The 19,945-nt window shown below is 44.4% G+C and overlaps 1 protein-coding gene across 1 annotated transcript in view; it reads right to left on the bottom strand.

Moving 5' to 3' along the window:
• The window catches only part of MTMR7 (myotubularin related protein 7), a 71,418-nt gene that overhangs the window by 12,911 nt on the left and 38,562 nt on the right, over positions 1 to 19,945 (bottom strand). The window contains exons 4-8 of the mRNA XM_054990438.1: positions 17,766 to 17,923; positions 15,971 to 16,099; positions 11,660 to 11,794; positions 3,561 to 3,693; positions 867 to 976 (exon numbers count right to left, since the gene is read on the bottom strand). Coding sequence (XP_054846413.1) covers positions 867 to 976; positions 3,561 to 3,693; positions 11,660 to 11,794; positions 15,971 to 16,099; positions 17,766 to 17,923 — 665 coding nt within the window. The remainder of the gene's footprint in view (positions 1 to 866; positions 977 to 3,560; positions 3,694 to 11,659; positions 11,795 to 15,970; positions 16,100 to 17,765; positions 17,924 to 19,945) is intronic.

Here is a 19,945-nt window from a genome sequence, read left to right as displayed (position 1 = left end):
TGCTGGAACTCCGTTCCACCATGTTCCAGCTGAAAAAAAGCCCTGATTACCTGTAAGGCGTAGCCAAGACTTCCTCCTTCCTCTTGCTCCTCATTTGGCAGCACAAGGCCTAGGCCATTTTGTGTCTGCTCCAGGAAGCCCACCAAGTATCCAGAGCTTTATCCAAACACTGCATCCTCAATGGCTTGAGTAAGGAAAGTGCCCAGCCATGGTGTATGGCTATAGCTAGCTTTACCCAAGACGTAGCTCAATTCTGTCAGGGGACAGTGGAAGCACACAAACGACACAATCCGTTACTGGCTCACTGGAAACCCTAAGACAAACTTTGAGAGAGCATACTAATATCACAAGGGAGCAGGCGCAGAGCTACAAGGAGGCTACACATTCTTGTTCTTTAGTAAGCAGCCTGTAGGCATACCTGCAAAGGTGCTCCTCCCGGCCCACTGACTCTCTAGCTTTTCTCCCCATGACTGGGTTGCCATTTTCTCTGCTACTTGGAATGGTTGCCAGAGCTCCAGTCCCAACCACCATTTCCCCTTTTCTTAATGTATGTGCACTCACAGGCCACAGTGCAATAAAGAGAGCTAGTAGTCAAGCACTGGGGTGGTAATAGGCACCATGAGTGGCAGGCTCTAAGGCCAGGTGATGATTTCTGGGGAAGAATAGAATGAAATAGGTAAACCTAAGGCCCCAATTGCTTGAATAACACTACTCCCCACTGTATCTGCTGTCACAGAGACTCATGGTCCCCCTCTCTAGCATAATGCATTTGGGATTGGGGCCACAATGATTTCTTCAGGCAATAGCAATCAGATGTTCTGCTTCCTGAATTAGTTCCCAAATTTCCCAAGAAGCACATACTGTACCTTTGCAATAAAGATGCCGGCATCCATGATGGCTTTTATGTGCTTTAGCCAACCTGAATTCTCCAGTCCCCAGAGGAAGTCATTCATTGAAGGAGATCGCAGCTCACAAACTGTAAAGTAAATCACAGTTGCGATACATAAATGAACATTTTTATGAGTTGATTTTACATTGTCAGTCCCGACATTCAAACCCAGTCCTAAAATAGATTACATGGAAATGCCATGGTGCAGAGGGCAATCTAAACTCCCCTCTGTCTGGAGATCAGGGGGTGGGGCCACCGGCCATGTGACCATTTTCGCTGAGGCCGATTTAAATGTTTAAAAACTCCCCCCTTGTTCCAGCTGACCCAAAGTGACATTATTGTGCAGTCCTGAGCTCCACCACCGAGTTCCACCACCTCTTTTCCCAGAAAAAAGCCCTGACATAAGCTAATGGGAAAAGGTGATTTTACATCCAGAAAACCAATTTATAGTTATTGTAAGTGGCTGCAAAATCTTAAAATCTCTGTTACAAGGTATAAAACACATACACATAAATATAGTTTGGAATGTTCTGAAACTGAATGTTCCACAATGTTCGCAGCAGACATTGAATTTGATCATCTAGTTTTTATGCCCTCTTTTAAATCAGAAGTACATTGATCAGATCTTCTATCTTTGCACCTTATCACAAAAAGGCTCTTTTCAAAATGGCATGCCAGAATAGCATCCTCGTGATGAGCGCTGATAACAAGTAAGCCCATCCAATGATTAATGTGTCTGTGCAGATGGCAGCATAAGCAATTAGCAGCTGGATTTGATTTGAAAACTGCCTCTTGTTTGCAAAGTGGAGGATAAAACCAAAATAGAGACCTGCTCCCTGATCAAAATTAATATTTGCTCTCCACTTTACTGAGCAAAGTCCACATTGTCCTAAATTACAGGCAAACGCTACATACACGTGAAGTGATGGAGTTCGACAGGGAATTCATTTAAGTAGGAACTCAATGAGTAAGCAAAAGCTCCATTAGATTCCCTCTGGTGCCTCCATATTTGCATATCGGCCAGAGAAAAAAAACCTGAAACACTTTAATCTGTAAAAAGGATATGCAGACTAGAGAATTTGGGACAAATCTGGCCTTGAGCACAGGAAAAATGCTGTTGTGTGCCTGGGGAGGGGAAGAGCTCAAATTTCTTGTAAGCTCAGCAACTGTCAAAATGACCTTATTTCACTTTCCATGAAAGGAGGGGGGGGAATGCACATTGAGAGAGAGATCTGGCCCCATTAGCAATAAATACCAGCAAAAGAGGTAATTACTTGTCTGCTGTCCATTTATTTATTCACTTTTGTATATTGTGTTTCCTTCACAGAGCTCAGGGTGCGTTTGTCATGTATGAATTTAACTAATTCTATCCTCACAATTAGCCTGTAAACGAAGATGACTCCGAAAGAAAGTTGCTCAAGGCCACTCAATTGGTTTCATGACTGAATAAGCATTTGAACCTGAGATTCTTACATCCAGCCTAACTTTTTAACCCCTAACTGTAAATATTAGAATGGTACTTCAGTACTTTACACATTGGGCTGGATCCTACGGACCTCTTCTGTTAACATTGGAAGTTGGCAAGCCCTGACATAACAGAACCAATTCCTGGAGTCCCAACCATTGTAAGGGAGTTAAGTCATATTAATGTTAGTGTCAGAGGCAGGGCTTTTTTTCAGCTGGAACGCAGTGAAACAGAGTTCCGGAACCTCTTGAAAATGGTCACATGGCTGGTGGCCCCGCCCCCTGATCTCCAGACAGAGGGGAGTTTAGATTGCCCTCTGTGCCGCTCCACTCCAGCAGCGTGGAGGGCAATCTAAACTCCCCTCTGTCTGGAGATCAGGGGGCAGGGCCACCAGCCATGTGACCATTTTCTTCAAGGGCAACCCACTGAGTTCCACCACCTTTTCCCAGAAAAAAAAGCCCTGGTCAGAGGCAAACCACAGCTCAGGAGTAGAGCATAATGGCTTTGCATACAGGAAGTCCTTAGATCAATCTCTGGACCCGTCAGCAAGGATGGGCGGGCCATTTCATTTACAGGCAAATTTCCCAGTGGGCTACTGCCCTAGAGGTGGTCAGAAGCAAGCAGGGCCAAGCCCCAACAACTCTGCGACTGCCTCAGGGGCTCCTTGGCTAAGATCATTCAGAGTTGCTGATAACCAGTGTCAGCTAGCAATTGCCTCCTACTGCACTGCTGCCAGCTTGAGGGAGAAGGCAGTGGGTGAGCCAGCACCCACTGTTGTTGAGCTGAGCAGCTCCTTGTACACTGTCGGGGTGCTCAGCTTGGTCTGCACCAGGTCCATTTCCACTTCCCAGTCCACTCCCAATCTCCAGTTTAGAAGCTCAGCTAGCAGGGTTGGCAAAAAATTCCCTTTTGAGTCCTTAGATAGCTACTGCCAGTCTAGATCATACTGGGCTAGCTGGAACAATAGTCTGACTCAATTTAAGGCAGAACCTTACATCCTTTAAGAAGCATGTTCCATGTAAGAACGTTTTTAGCACCACAGCTTTAATATTTCACTGTAAGCAATAATGGTACAAAAGCCACGTTAACAATGTTTCTTGCTGAAATGCAAGACACACACAGTCTGCATTTTTAAGCACAGATGGTACAAAGTTGCCCCTTCCATATCTGGTGTGAAGTTGCCCTCGACATATGAAAAAGCAAGACCTTCTAGCATTTTTTGGAGACTGCTCCTCATGACGTGGATATTCTCAATGCCGATGAACTGAAACTTGATGTTGGAATAATTGTCTTCATTCTCGTAGCCCTTCCCAGCTGCTCTGTTTGCCATTGCATTGAGCTGCAATGTAGAAAAAGAAAAAACTCACAGCGTTCGAACAGACAATGCTCAGACTTTTACAGCAGAGACAAAGGAATGATGTGAAGTGAATTAATTTCAAAAGAGAAACAAAGTCATTTTGTTGTACATCTCTAAATATATAGAGACACCACCAATAAACACACAGGGAGATCCATGAGCAAGATCAGGGGTTTTTTTCTGGGAAAAGAGGTGGTGGAACTCAGTGGGTTGCCCTCGGAGAAAATGGTCACATGGCTGGTGGCCCCGCCCCCTGATCTCCAGACAGAGGGCCATCTAAGCTCCCCTATGTCTGGAGATCAGGGGGCGGGGCCATCAGCCATGTGACCATTTTCAAGAGGTTCTGGAACTCCGTTCTACCACGTTCCTGCTGAAAAAAAGCCCTGAGCAAGATTATTTTTCTAGCACGTTTTAATCCTGCTCTTCCTCCAACAAGCTCCTGACAGCTTACATGGTTCTCCCTTCCCCATTTTATCCTCATAACAACCCTGTGAGGTGGGCAGGTGAGGCTGAAAGAGAGTGACTGGCCCAGGGTTATGCAGGGAACTTCGTGGCAGAGTGGTGACTGCAACCAGGGTCTCCCAGATCCTACTCTGACACTCTAACCATCACACCACACTGGCTAGACTTCTACAACTGGAACCTTTTCGGAAAGTTGTGCTGCAATAACTTCAACTATTGAGAAGAAAGCCTTTTTCATTTTTATTTTTATATTAGGAAAATGCCTTCCATTATGATATCTTTGGGTGTATGCCCAGCTTATATATGCCAAGGACTGCTGGAGTCCACTGAGCACAGATGCCACGCACTCTCAGGTAAGTCCATCAGTAACTACTAACCATGGTGGGCACCTTTTGGGGCATCTCAGATCGTGGTTTACATTCTCTGGAGAAAACTCAATCTAAATTTCTCCGATCCATTTTACAAGTTCCATCCGGGGTGCCCAATTCCCTACTCCGATTAGAAACGGGACAAATGAGAATGGAGGCAAGATTCGCCAAAGGCTTAGGACACAAAAGAACCCAAAAGGCCTTTTCCATTTAATAATTCAGGATGGCTACCAGCCAAAGTGGCTACAGCTAACTGAGAGTAAGTTTAAAAAGATGGGCTTCTCTCTTGAAGCTCTGTTGTCCCAAAGTTTTGATGCTGCAAAATCACAAATAAAACAAAGGGTATGTGACACTGAGCGTCAGCAAGACATAATAAAAAATCCTAAATTTAGGGCACCAGAGGAATCCAGATACAATATGAAGATGGCCCAATATCTAAAAAAATTAGAATTCCCTCCCTATAGGAGGGCTTTCACTCTAATGAGATGTAATGCCATGCCATCCAAGGTAATGGAAGGGGGATATAAGAAGTTACCGTATGCTCAAAGGATTCGCGGGTGTCCCCTTGGAGAGGTGGAAACACTGGAACACATGTTTTTTCACTGCCCCTTCCAGAAAAGGATTAGAGACTTGACAATTCTTCCCTTGTTATCTGGATCGGAGGGGATACCAGATAACATATCCTTTGAATTCTAAACAATATATTTTATCTTGCTCTCTGTTCTGATTTTATTATGTATAGCTGGTCTAATGACCGTTACAATAAATACTTACACTAGCCATGGTGAGTTAAGGGAGCTTCCTCATTCAAAGGCAGTAAGCATCTGACTACTATGCAAGAAGGCAACATCAGGGGCCTCGGCATCTATGCCTTGTTGTTGGCTGTCCATAATAGTTGATTGGCCGTTGTGTGAAACAGGTCACTGGACTAAATGGGCCACTAGTCTGAGCCAGCAGGGCTCTTCTTATGTTCCCATTGTGGGACCCCTGTCAATAAAGGCCAGGAGACCCAGTCTAGAAGCAGAGGATCCTCCGCACTGCAACACTGTCCCCAAATGCACCAATTTACTTTTCTTCAGGCAAGTAAATGGCTGCCGTTCACTCATATGGGAGACAGTTGGGGCTAAGCCTGTTTGTAGCCTCTGGCAGCAACTCCAGCCATTGAATCAAGCCTGATCCTCCCCGGATCCATCCCATTCCTTGGTCACACTAGGGTTGCCAGCTCCAGGTTGCAAAATTCCTGGCTATTTTGGGGGTGCAGACTGGAGAATGTAGGTTTGGGGAAGGGGAGGGACCTCAGCAGTGTCCAAAGCAGCCATTTTCTCCAGGGGAACTGATCTCTCTGGCCTGGAGATCAGTTCTAATTCCAGGAGATCTCCAGCCACCACCTGGAGGTTGGCAATCCTAGGTCACACTGCTGTGTGACGGAATGCTGGGAATGTTCATTTTATTTTTATAGGAACACTTTTGTCAACTAAATGGTTATTGCCCCTCTTTGGTAGCAGGAGCTGCTGCACAGGAAAGTCGTGAAACCATTTCTCTCTCACTGCTGTAATCACAATACAGCAGATCCAGCACCACATAATGAAAAGGAAGGCATGGCTCTAGCTCTTAAAGTAAGAGAAGACCTGCACTTCATCACTGGAGCGAAAGACGTGCAAAGCTTTCAAATACATATAAACTATAGAACTCTGTGCAGGAGGGAAGAGTGCCTGAAATGGCGGGGTGTTGTAGCAGGGGATGTGGAGGGAGTAGAGATGGGCACGAACCAGGAAAATACCGAATCAGTTAATGGTTCGTCATGTTTCACAAACCACAAACTTGCCCCAGTTCACAAACCGGTTCGTTTGGTTTGTGAAAACGTCACTTCCGAGGCAGCAGAAGGTCCACCGAAAGCTCATCCTGCCCCCCCTTGCCTAGGAAACTGATTAACTGGCACCAGGCTGTCTGCAGTGATGAACCGAAAAATGAACCAAACAAACTGGCATAAAGTTTGTGGTGGTTCGTCAGAAATGGACTCTGATGAACCGCTGGCTCACGAATCATGAACCGGCCCGGTTCGTGATGAACTTTGGTTCATATTCCGGTTTGTGCCCATCCCTAGGAGAGAGCCTTGTCGTTGTTTACTAATCCCCTCACAGAAACCAAAGCAGAAAAATGTGTCCCGTGGAAAAACACGGTTGATGTGATACAAAAGTAGGAGGGTCACCATGTTAAAAAAAGAGGAGGGGGGTAACGGCTTGTACCTTTCCCTGTAAACATGGTTTAGGTCATTTCAGGTATTCCTAGGCAAAATAAAATAGCTGGGTTAATGTGAATGTTTTGACAACACTGTGCATTTGTGGCTCCTCACACCTCAGGTCAGATTTAGAGTTGGGGTTTAGCAGATATGCCACAAAAGCTGTCTCACTTTGCTTGCAGTGGCTTTTTAGTCTTGTAAAAGAACCAGTTCATGGCAGGTGTTAAATACAACAAATAAAAAACAGCATTCCTCTTATGTGGCTTGTGTGTTGTTATCCATTTGTGCCTTCAGCTAGACAGTGTATCCAGCAGATGGCAATCTTTGCAGCACAACAGGATAGGTTAACGTGCTAACCTGCTTTCAGACGCTGAATTTTTGATGATCTGAGTTGATTGCTAAGTGGGTACCAAGTGAGTAAATTAGTAATGAATACTTTCTTAAAAGTGGGAGAGCTCAGGAAGGCATAAACTGTTCTAGGCATAATACAACATCTGCTAACATTTCCAACAAACATCAAAGACACAAGCATTCTACTGCCAATTTAAAACATGACACATTTATTGGTGTGGTACTGCTGAACGCCACCCAAAGCATAATTTTCGTGGTTAAGTTTGTTGTTCTGCACATAAGTAATGGGGGGAAACAAACAGACTCTGATAGGTTATATTTGAGGTTTTGGAACATTTCCCTGGTGTGGCAGAATACACTTTTCACACACAGAGGCCTCTTATATCAATATGGGCAGCTGACCTCTTTACACTGCACCACCACAGAAAGACTCCGTGCATGCACTGTGTGCCCCAGAACACCACAGAGGCGCCTGGAGGTTCCTGTGAGTACAATTTCACGGCTGTTACTGTATTTAGAATGTTGGTAAGTTATAGCAATTGTCAGCCTTCCATAACTGAGAGTGGAACTACAAGTGACAAAAGGCACAGACTGGACACTTGTCAGCTTCCCTCAAGTTTTGATGGGAAATGTAGGCAGCTTGGCGGAATGTTGGACAAGTGACAGTTGAAAAGTTCATTGGACAGCAGTCAGAGAGCCAAGCTGCAAGACCAGGACGCCTACATTTCCCATCAAAACTTGAGGGAAGCTGACAAGTGTCCAATCTGTGCCTTTTGTCACTTGTGGTTCTGCTCTGAGTTAGCGTTTGTAATAGCACTGTACCATCACAGAAGTTAGCTAGCAGCAAAACGCAAATAACAAGTGGCCAGTTTTAAGCTTCTTATGAAGTTGCAAATCTAGTTGCCCTGCCCAGTGAGACCAAAAGAGTGTCAACATTGTTTAAAGGCTGTGGGTGATAACTGAATGGCAATTCATCCGTAGGGCTTGAGTTTGATAAACATGCATGCATGCACGCACGCACACATGCACGCACGCACATGCATGTGAGAGAGGAAAGAATAACATTTTGAATGGTCAGAGAGAATTAGAAGTTTCTAACTGGAATTAGCAGGAACTGAAAGTTCAGAGGCTATGCATGTTGCTCTCTGGGGATCTACTGACTGCTAAAGGAATGTTCCATTTATGTTGCTTGCATATTTGTGAAGCAAATATTACAAAGATCTCTTAAGAGTCCAGTGCACTCTTACTCAAAAGAAGCAAAGTCCTTGCTGTGGCCATTGCCTGTGGAACTTGCCACACATAGGGAATATGTAAAGGTATTATGATCGCTACGAGTGAGCAAAGCAACATCCTACCTCGCTAGTATTGTACTTTACATTGCAGGGGGAAAGGGTGTCACATAATGCATTCTAAATCCATAGGGGTGGGGAATTAACCACAACACTTTCCTCTGTTACACAGATTCCTTTTTATGAACTGGCAATATACATTTTATTTAAAAAAGAGAAAATTATCCACCAAGTGAACAAACCAACCATCTGCTAATCCTCAAATGCTGGTGAAATATGAAAATTATGTTACATTGGAATGACATGTTCTTTTAGGACACAAATTGCAGCACATACCCATATGAGAAAATAAATATTCTGTTGTATTCTGAACTCCTCTTCTATGTTAACCATGAGGGTTCCTATAGGTCTGTTTAAACTAAAACATCATTTAAAAATTCCAGAGGGATTTCTATGTAAGGGCCAAATTAGACCTAACAAGGACATCCATGTGCATTTTTATTTTAAATGGAGCAAACTGGTAAGGGGAGGTAAACTTAACCCCTTCCACTGCCTTTCCTCACCACATTATGTCATTTCATGCATTCTCCCCTTAAACCTGCCTCACTTCCAGTATTGGGCTGGGAGACAGAGCTGGGAGCACAGCATTTGAAGCTTCTCTTCTGTAAAAACTAGACATGCACACACAAAGCTGCTGTATCCCAAGTCAGACCATTGGTCTATCATTGACTCTAACAGTGAACAGTGACTCTAACATTTCACTATTAGTGACAGGGGCTCTTCCAGATCTCATGTAAAGAAAAGTATTTCATATCACATGGTTCTAATAACTAAAGGTAGTGGAGACTGCCAGCTCCCCTTCACTGGCAGTTTTCAAGAAGAGGTTGGATGAATATTTGTCAGCAGGGACAGCTGGAACGGAGTGGAACGGAGTTCCGGAACCTCTTGAAAATGGTCACATGGCCGGTAGTCCCGCCCCCTGATCTCCAGACAGAGGGGAGTTTAGACTGCCCTCCGCGCCAGCTGGCGCAGAGGGCAATCTAAACTCCCCTCTGTCTGGAGATCAGGGGGCGGGGCCACCGGCCATGTGACCATTTTTGCCGAGGGCGATTAAAACTTTAAAAAACTCCCCCCTTGTTCCAGCTGACCCAAAGTGATGCCGTTGTGCGGTCCTGAGTTCCACCACTGAGTTCCACCACGTCTTTTCCCAGAAAAAAAGCCCTGTTTGTCAGAGATGCTTTAGGCTCATCCTGCATTGGGCAGGAGGTTGGACTAGAAGGTCTGTATGGCCCCTTTCAACTCTGTGATTCTGTGATTGAACCTGGGACCTTCTGCATGGTGAAACCGGGGTTCTCACAATGAGCTACACCCCACCCCCCACCCCCCCACTTTCTGAGATGGTAGACAGATGAATAAATACACATGGCTACCCATATCACATATAGTTGGGTCCTTAGTCTGTTGGGGAAAAAAACAGCAGAATGTCTCTTTTGGCATCTTAAAGACAAACAGTGCAATCCTAAACAGAGTTACTCCAGTCTAAACTAATTTAAATCAATTGGCTCAGGGCCAAGCTACAAGTGACGAATGACACTTGAACGGCAAGTGGATTGAGTGGAGGGCAAGTGAACAGGGAGAAATACACTTGCCGTTCAAGTGTCATTCGTCACTTGTAGCTTGGCCCTTAGACTGGAGTAACTCTGCTTAGGATTGCACCATAAGAGTTATGGAAGAAATGGCAAAATTAACATCTCACATACATAATAAGCCAATCTCAGAATTCCAAGAAAAATTAAAAGTATTTGATTATGTAGTTGAAAATTAAGAATTATTTCTTAATTATTGAGAATAATTAAGAATTATGATGATGAAGGGGGAGGTGCCATGTCGGCCTCCCACCTTTGGGGTGGGGGGGTTCTCCCCACCATTGCACCTGGTTAATTTATTTCATTATTGTTTTGTATGTTGATTTTAGAATTGTTGTTTTCTGTTTTTATTGATTTTAACTTGTTCACCACCCAGAGCCCCTGAGGATGGGCGGTAGATAAATTGAAATATAAATAAAAAATAAAAAATAAATTACTATTAAATAGAGGGAGAGACAGAAAGATATTTCAATAGAAGTGAAAAATTAAGAATATATATATATATATATAAGCAAGTTTTATATAGATTTAATTGATGATAATATGATTTAAATGATAATAGTTTATTTGCTATATTTTTCTCTTATAGGACCTAGATGTTGCGTTTAGGTTTGTGTATGACCTAGATGATTACTGATGACTGAAGAAGTGGATGATTGTAGAAATATGATTTAGATGATTGTATGATGTAGTTCATGTTTTATGTGTTTATGTTTAAGTTTATTATTTGAAATAAATAAAAACATTTAAAAGACTAAGAGTCAAAACAGACAAGATACTGGGAGATGCGTGACTGGAGCTCCCAGTCGGAATGGGACTGTGGTTCAATGTGGATGTGAAACTGCTCAAGGACTTTTTAATTCAGATGCAGCGATTACCACCATCAAATGTTTGAATGGTGTTGTGGATAAACTGACTCATGAGGTCTGACAAATTGAAAGAGGATAACAAGGAGAAGAAATTGTGAGTAGCCATCATCCAAGACCGTCTGCTTCTAGAGCTTTCTTTCCTCTGAAGTCCACCTCATTGGTCTACAGACTGCCCTTGCAGAGACAGGCCTATACTCGTATTTTGTTTTATATATACTAGGAGGTCATACTTATCACTCAACAGATGTTTGAAGAAAAACCCAGCAGGAACGTGAAGGAATTGGCTATCAGTAAACAATTTAGCACCTGATCAAAGTCCATTCCTTGCTCCCTAACACTGCTACCAAATGTTGCATAAGGAGTCAACTTCTGTATACCATAAATCTATCTTTCAGGCCGTACCACAGCCTAAGATAGAGCCTAAGAACCACCAAATTAGAAGATTTCTGACTTCTTTCAGTTCTACTGTTTCTAGTGTTAATAATTTATTTTTAAATATAATACAAATGTAATCTTAAGGACAATAAACAGAATTGCCATTTATTTACTGCTCCTCTAACCAGACACTTTTTTTTTACAAAAGAACTAAATACAACATACTTCCACCCCCGAAGATTTAAGAAGTCATCACACAAGGCATTTCAATACATCTTCCTGCAGATACCTTGTTATTTGCCCATGCTCATTGTTAATACATTACAAAACAGTATACAAATGCTCTTACTTTCGGCCGCGTATCGACAACATATATGAAATCACTTTTCGGATTTGCCTTCCTGATGGACTGCAGCATCTGTTCATCCTCAAGGCATCGAGCGCTGAAACCTGACAAAGGCTGGCTGCTCCGGCATATGGAAGCCTGAGAGAGAACACATGCGATTTAGATTAATTATCTGGAATGCCCAAGTGGCATTTCCCATTTGGTAGTACAGACACTAAAGTTTAACACTTGAAAAGTAATGCTCAAACTAGATTAGGGCTAAGCCCAGAAGCTCAATATGGCTACCTGAAGGTCCTTATCTGGGCCGTTTTCACACTACTTACCTGCTCCCGGAATGTTCTGAAACATCATGCAAAAAATGCGAAAGATAGCGTCTTCTCGCAAGAGTTTTGCGCGACCTCATGCAAAACTCTCGCGAGAAGATGCTATCTTCCGTGTTTTTTGCGCGATGTTTCGCAACGTTCCGGGAGCAGATAAGTAGTATGAAAATGGCCCTGGTTTCCAAAGTTAACCCTCATTCTCAAGGTTAAAGTTATTTGCACCAGCCTGGACTTGATCCATTCATTCATGCTCCTCAGCTATTTTCTCCTATGAGAGTTTCTACAATGTCCTGGTTTGTGTCGGGGTGAGCAAGGGGGTGAAGTCTAAGCCTATGGCCTTTGGGTTGATGTTGACAGTTGACTGCAGGGCTTTTTTTCAGCGGGAACGTGGTGGAATGGAGTTCCGGCACCTCTTGAAAATGGTCACATGGCCGGTGGCCCCGCCCCCTGAGCTCCAGACAGATGGGAGTTTAGATCGCCCTCCACGCACGGCGTGCAGGGCGATCTAAACTCCCCTCTGTCTGGAGCTCAGGGGGCGGGGCCACCGGCCATGTGACCATTTTCACCGAGGGCAATTTAAACTTTTAAAAACTCCCCCCTTGTTCCAGCTGACCCAAAGTGACGTCATTGTGCGGTCTTGAGTTCCACCACTGAGTTCCACTAGCTCTTTTCCCAGAAAAAAAAGCCCTGGTTGACTGAAATTCATGCTCGGCAGGGCCTTGTTCCCCTGTTCCAAGGGAAATGTAGGGCCTTGCCTGACATCATGCCAAGCTCGAGCCCCGATTTAACTGTTGGGATAAGGGTGTGTCACTGGGGGATGGGGATGGTTTTTCCTGATTGCAGTGAACTTCAGAAACATTCAGAAAGGAGAAGCCTTGCTGCTTTCTGGCAATCTCTCTACATGTTATGAAGTACCTAGGGGCGCTCAAGTGAACCTCATTTCATGTGTCCCCCACCACCACCTCCCATGTACTCGCTTGCAGTCACACGTCCATTTGCTCTGCATGAGTACATTCACGCGTTCCATATCAGTTACTCCTCAACTGCTAAAAGTATCCCGTTTCCCCCACCTCCTACATCCAATCACTGAAATGCACATCTTGACAGTTTCTCACGCTTTAAAGAAATGCAAATTGGCAAGGGAAAGAAGCCTCGCAGCGAAAAAAAAGTTGGACTCACTTGAAGATTCAATCACACAAAGTCAGCTCCTGAGAAAGTGGCATTCACGTGCACCAAGCAAGAACAATCTGCATGTAAACGATTCTGCACATGTTGAATAATGCACTTTCAATGCACTTCATCAATCATTTGAGGTGGATTTTTTGTTCCGCACACAAAAAAATCCATTCCAAATGATCTATAAAGAGGATTGGAAGTGCATTATCCAACATGAGCGGAATCAGCATGTGACTTGAAGACCAGACATAAAATCCTCCACTTGAGCATCGTCAGGTAAATCACAATGTGTAGAGATTGTGTTTCCGAAGTTCAGCACAGCATCAGGAAGAGCCTCTGCAATTCACTTGCCTCAAGAGAACGGCAAGAACCGTCCTCCATGCTGTGTTGGTAACCAGGTGTACTCACCAACAGCAAATATATTCATGGACCCTTCCTTTTATCCCCTGCTCAATCCAAAATATGGTCTCTTTTGAAAACTATAGGGCAGCCACCATTTGCTGCTTCCGCACACATTGGATAATCAGCTTTCTATACTCTTCAGTAAACATTTGGAACTGCTTTTCCATGTATGAAACAAAAAATCCACTTCCAAAGGATTGCTAAAGTGCATTGAAAGTGCATTATTCAACGTGTGTGGAAATGGCCATAATATCATTAGTCATACTATTCTTCTAAACTGTAGACATCATTGATTTTAGTTTGCGGGACTAATACAGACCAATGTTTTGAAGAAAAGTATCTTTATTAGAAAGTTGCTCAAGCTTTCCACGCAGGAGGTAAAACCAGGGCTTTTTTTCTGGGAAAAGAGGTGGTGGAACTCAGTGGGTTGCCCGCAGAGAAAATGGTCACATGGCTGGTGGCCCCGCCCCCTGATCTCCAGACAGAGGGGAGTTTAGATTGCCCTCCGTGCCAGCAATCTCAACTCCCCTCTGTCTGGTGATCAGGAGGTGGGGCCACCAGCCATGTGATCATTTTCAAGAGGTTCCGGAACTCCGTTCCACTGCAATCCAGCTGAAAAAAAAGCCCTGGGTAAAACTATTAACTGAGCACTTTTGCCACAGACTCTGCACTACACTGGCTGCCACAGACTCTGCACTACACTGGCTGCCAGTTCCCTCCTGATTTTCTTTAATAAACACAGGAACAGTTGATACAGTCCCCAGCTAATCACTGTGCAGTTATTTGTACAAGCCTGGACTTTATCCACTTTACAGCAAACTGATCATGGGAATCAGTTGTTACAAACATGAGCTGCTATATTGAATGCCATAAACCTTCCAAGGACGGTGGGCCAAATTGTAGCTTGTGCTCATGGCAACACTGCAACGTTTGGTGAGTTATATAATAATCAGTTAGAAAGAGACCCCCTATGACAGAACCCTAAGATTCAATATGGCTGAACAGCACCACCTAGAGAGTCTGGGTTCTTAGACCCCTGTGGCTGACATGAGCATAATGTTTTCTCCTCCATTCTACATTCTACCTGGCCAACTTAGTACTTTAGATGTTCTGGTTTGGGCCAGATTCTCTTTTTGTCATGGGAGTCCAGAGCCATTAAAATAGTGGGACCATCCTGAAATAATTCTCTGATCCACATCAATAGTCTCTGACATCAGAGACGGAGCTTTGCTTGGGATTGGCTAAATCTGCTAATCGATCTCACCGAGGAGGCTGGTTTAGGTCAGACTCCACTGCCCATAAATACTTGGGAGCTCTGGACTTTTCTTTGTCCCCACTTTGGAACAGCCTAACATCTGTAGACCCCCCAAGACCAGCGGTTCAGGGGTTAAGGACTTACCACTATCTTGGTACTGCAAGAAACAATGTACATGCTCTGAGGAACCTGCTACCACCTAGGTAAAATGTACTTCGCTGAGTGAGCTCAAGATTATTGTTTTTATTTGAGAGATTGTGTGCTAGTGTGCTTTCCCCCATGTTTTGTATTTTGTCCTCTTTCCTATCCCTTTTGAATCCACCCGCCATTTCCCCTTTACTCTATAATAAACCTTCTTTTATGAAGGCATGTTTTGGCTTCCTTAGTACAATACATTCCTCTGGGATATGTCTCTGATCCTCTTCCCTACATAGCGGAACACTTGACCATTACATAGTTTGCTACAAGGTATTTTCCAGGCTTTCTACCCTGTCGCTGTGCTTGGACCGAGCTGGAAGGGTCAATCTAGATGTTCTCAGGAGGAGCCTGAATGGGGGCCAGTGACTACAGGTGTATTTTCCAGGGAAACCTTGGTCTAAGGTTGTTCCCAACAAGGAAAGCCACTTCCCCTTTACTAACCATAACACACCGATTGATAAGACAAGGAGTTGGATCCCAAAGCAAATCTCCACTAATGGGATGTGGGTCCATCGGGAGAATGGGAACACCATGCTTTCTCCCTTTTGCTGCAACCCAAAATGACTACAGAAATGCTTCCAGGGGAACAGCATTAGGGGCGAATGGGAAAAATTGCACCACTTCCATTAGCGACATTTCCTGCGAGATCCAAATCAACATTCTTTTATAAAAAAACTGTTTTAGCACCAGTACTTACAAAAACTGTGCGTCTCAGGCTGCATCTTAGAAGAGAGATTCCTCCTCCTCCTCCTCCTCCTCTCTCACTGTTTTATCCTCTACCTTAGCTGGTGGTAATACTTATTTTACTTCATTGCTAGTGAAATGTAATTTTGAAAGCTCAAAATAATAACCATGGGAAATGAATTTACTTGTATCACTTATTCTTAATCATTTTTAATTTAAAAAAAATATTTAAAAATCAAGCAAAACTTAATTGATCCAAAATGTCAATTTTATACTTACATTATTGTTCTGGTAATAGTAGGAAAGAGCTGGGAAACGCCTTCGACTCCGGAATTTAGAGCTTCCCACGATTATATGGGCCGTGGCAGATTTGGGAACATATACTTCAGTGGGGTAAGAGTCACATACCTGTCCAAAAGCAAAAAGGAAACACAACAGAATGGCTTGCGTAAGGTACTGCTTTAACAAAGATGAAGAGACAAATGATGCAGAAGAAAATGGATCTTTAATAATTGTACATGTTGGGATTTTTACAAGTGTCATTCTCTTCAGTTATGAAAGAGTTAATTTGTTTGTGTTTATTTAGAGATAACTAGTTTGCATAAGATGTCAAGTTGTTCTTCCCGCCAGGGTAAAAGGGGAGTTGCATGCTTAATGAACAGATCTAGGACTGATTATTGGCTGACCTGGGCCGTTTCCAGACGGCTTACCTGCCTCCGGAACGTCGCACCATGTTGCGGGGAAAACGCGAAATATCGCGTTTTCTCGCACGAGTTTTGCGTGACGTCACGTTTTCCCCGCAACATGGCGCGAAACAGCCCAGGTTTATTGGGAGGCAATTGACATTCTTTCCTTTACTCAGGATGTCATTGCTCTCCAGTGAGTTAGATTGTTATCTTCAGGATATAAGGATGTAGGATGGTTTCAGCTGAAGGAGTGGGGAATCAATCCTGGCTCTTGAGATTAGAGTCCTGCTGCTCTTAACCACTACACCAAACTTAAACACCTCTTTGAAGGTTTTTAAGCAGAGGCTAGATGGCCATCTGACAGCAATGCTTATTCTGTGAACCTAGGCAGATCATGAGAAAGAGGGGCAGGAAGGGCTACACCAGTGCTTAGTTCTCGTAGCCTCTTCCTACATGCCCAGGTAAGGCCGATCGCAATCTTGGGGTCAGGTAACAACTTTCCTCAGGCCAGTTTGGCTAGGGATCCTGATGGTGATTTGCCATCTTCTGGGCATGGAGCAGGGGTCACTGGGGTGTGTGGGGGAGGTATTTGGGAATTTCCTGCACTGTGCAGGGGGTTGGACTAGATGACCCTAGAGTTCCCTTCCAACCCTGTGATTCTATGATTTTATGAAATAGAATGAAGATATAGAAACTTTGAGCGCAATGAAAACACATCACAAAATCTCTTGAACTAAACATCAAGTTTGAAGGAGAAGGCATAGAACACACACTCTTTGACACCGAGCTCCTCAACTATATGGAGCATGTGCACACTTTTGGAATATTGAGAAAGGGTAGTGGGCACCACCACAAAATGGCTGCTATGGGAGGCAAGACCAGTCACAGACTGGCTGTTGTGGAGGGCAGTTACAAAATGGTGGGAGATTTCAAGCTTAGCACTTTCCTATGATACACTGACCTGGATAGCCCAGGTGAGCCTGATCTCATCAGATCTCAGAAGCTAAGCAGGCTCGGTCTTGGTCAGTAATTGGATGGGAGACCTCCAGCAAAGACCAAGGCAGGCAGCTCTTGCCATGAAATCTCCACTAGGAGTCACCATAAGTCAACTCTGACTCGAGGGCTCTCTCCACCACCTTCCTATGATAGGAGAAGTTATTTCCAAATGGGTGCTCTCAGCAAACCCAACGTTGATGCCTGTGGGGGGTTTCTGAAGCACCTATGGTTTCAACAAGATTAAGTTAAGCCTGTTTTGGCTCTTTGCTTTGGGAGAGAACTAAGTGAGCAACAGGAACCATATCAGAGGAACCGTGGTGTCTATAAGTGGAAATCATTGCTGTAAAACACTATTTGGGCCACAGACTGCACCTTCAATAGTAGTGACTCACTTGGTAATCTCTGTTGACATCACTGATCTGCCAGTAATTATTTGGGACCCCCATCCGATGATACTCTTCTTTCAGGCTGATCAATTCCCAGCCTTGTTCCCGCTCTTCTTTGTTTAATTTTGGGTTGAAGGAAAAACAGTACAATTCCTCATATTTCACTGAAGGGCAAAAAGGAGAGAGGCACAACTTATCCATTTGAATTATTATTATTGCACTACAAAATATTAGTGTTTTTTTGTTTCTAGAAACAATTTATGACCAAATTCTGTGGACGGCCAACCTCTTCTATGATTGAGAATATTTTGGGCTGCTATGTGCATTTCTGGAGAAGGAGTAGTCGAGGCATGGGAAAGGTAACAGAGTGATTCGGTTTCGTTTTCTCAGCCATGTCGGACGCTCCTCTCAGCGGGTCTGAGAGGAAGCGCCTGAGCACCCTGTCCAGGCGGCTGATCTGCAAAGATTAGCCCCCAAGACTCCCAGGCAGGGAGGCAGGGTCCGGGACGCTGCGGGAAGAACCCCCAGGAATCAATGCGGGGGGGTAAATTGCCCGTTTGTCCCTATGGAGGCCGGCAGACGTGCGCGGCGCCTCGAGTGCTGCCGGGCTATGGAAAACTGATGCAGTGAACTAAATTCTTCACACAATGTTCACAAAAATAATTTAGTGAATTTGAAAGTAATATACAAGAGTGAATACAACATGTGAAATTCTAAAACATCATAATCACTATAATATCATCACAATCAATCACACACAGCAAGGTGTTACAACACCGAGTAGCATGTGTATCCTCAGAAAAGGGAAGAATCCCAAGAGTTCTCTTATGAGCTGTCTTCAGTCAGTACACTGAGGATTCCCGCTGAAACCGCGGGGGCAGATGAAAAGTCCCTCCGGACAAAGTGGAAAGGAGCTGGAAGACTGGGAGGAGAATGGAATGTGCAGGTGGAGAACAGCAACCGGGAGCCCCCGAGGGGGACCTCCCCGCCCGACAAGCCTCCGGGTATCTCAAGCTTGTTTCATGAGCACTTCCTCACGGGGCGTGGTTTCTCCTACCACGATGGTATTTCTCCGACTCTCCCACAAACTCTTTCACGTGCTGAAACTCTGCGCACTTCCAGGGGTGGGTGAGCATCTTTGATAGCCTCTTTTGGTTTGGGCTATGGAAAACGGCAAAGAACAGAACTAGGCGGAAGCCTGCAAGTAAGCGAATCCCTTCTGTTTTGTACGCGTACGCGTACGCGAAGGAGTGGTGGGATCTGAAGCTAAGAAGGCTCGTTCTTCCCCTTCGCTGAGTTTCAGAATTTGGGCTGGCGGTCCCCCCCCCTAAAATGGCAGCGAAAAAACAAAGTCCCGCTCTGGGTAAGTCAATCTCAGCTACCCTGCAGAAGGGAGAATCGCTCGAGGAACTGGTGCGCAGGGCAGTTGTTGAAGCCATAAAACCCTTTGTTGACAAGCTGAACGAAACAGATCAAAGGGTGGGCTTAATTGAAAGCGAAGTGAAAACCATTAAGGAAGCAGCGGGGGGGGCAGAGAAGGCTGCCCGGGAAAGTGCGTCACTCGTGAAGGCTACGAAAAAAGAGTTAAAGCTGGTGGAGAACCAGCTGATCGGGCTACAAGTGGAACGAACGCAGACCATTTTGCGCCTCCAGAACGTGAAAGAGGAGGAAAATGAGGATTTATGGGGTCTGGTCTCGGAACTACTGGCGACACCCGCGAGGACAACTAAAGAAGAGGTTAAAAGCGCCATTTTGGAAGTCCGCCGGGCTTCTTCAAAATATGCAACGAAGCGTCAGCTGCCTCGCGAGATCATTATCGATTTTTCATCTAAAAGGATTCGAGACACCATCCTATATAATTCATACAATGCGGATTTGGACTTTTTGGGTAACAAAGTTAAGATACTGAAGGACGTTCCATTTTTAGTTTGGAAAAGACGTTTTAAGTATAAAAAGCTCGCAGCTCTTCTGAGGGAACGTGGAATAAAGTACAAATGGTTATTTCCAGAAGGAATCTGGTTTAGTTACAAAGATCAAACCTATAAGATACTATCAGAAGATCAACTAAGGGATTTTGAGGATAAAAATTCGGAATTTTAGTGCACCAAGCAAGAAGAAAGGGAGAAGTCTGAGGAGGCGGGGAGGAAACGAGCACTGCGGCGGCAGTTGCTCAGAGAGAATTGCGT

This window comes from Eublepharis macularius, chromosome 10 (genome assembly GCF_028583425.1).
Source record: "Eublepharis macularius isolate TG4126 chromosome 10, MPM_Emac_v1.0, whole genome shotgun sequence".
Lineage (NCBI taxonomy): Eukaryota > Metazoa > Chordata > Lepidosauria > Squamata > Eublepharidae > Eublepharis > Eublepharis macularius.
Note: the sequence above shows the minus strand (reverse complement) of the source record. Positions and strands in the feature narration are given on the sequence as shown.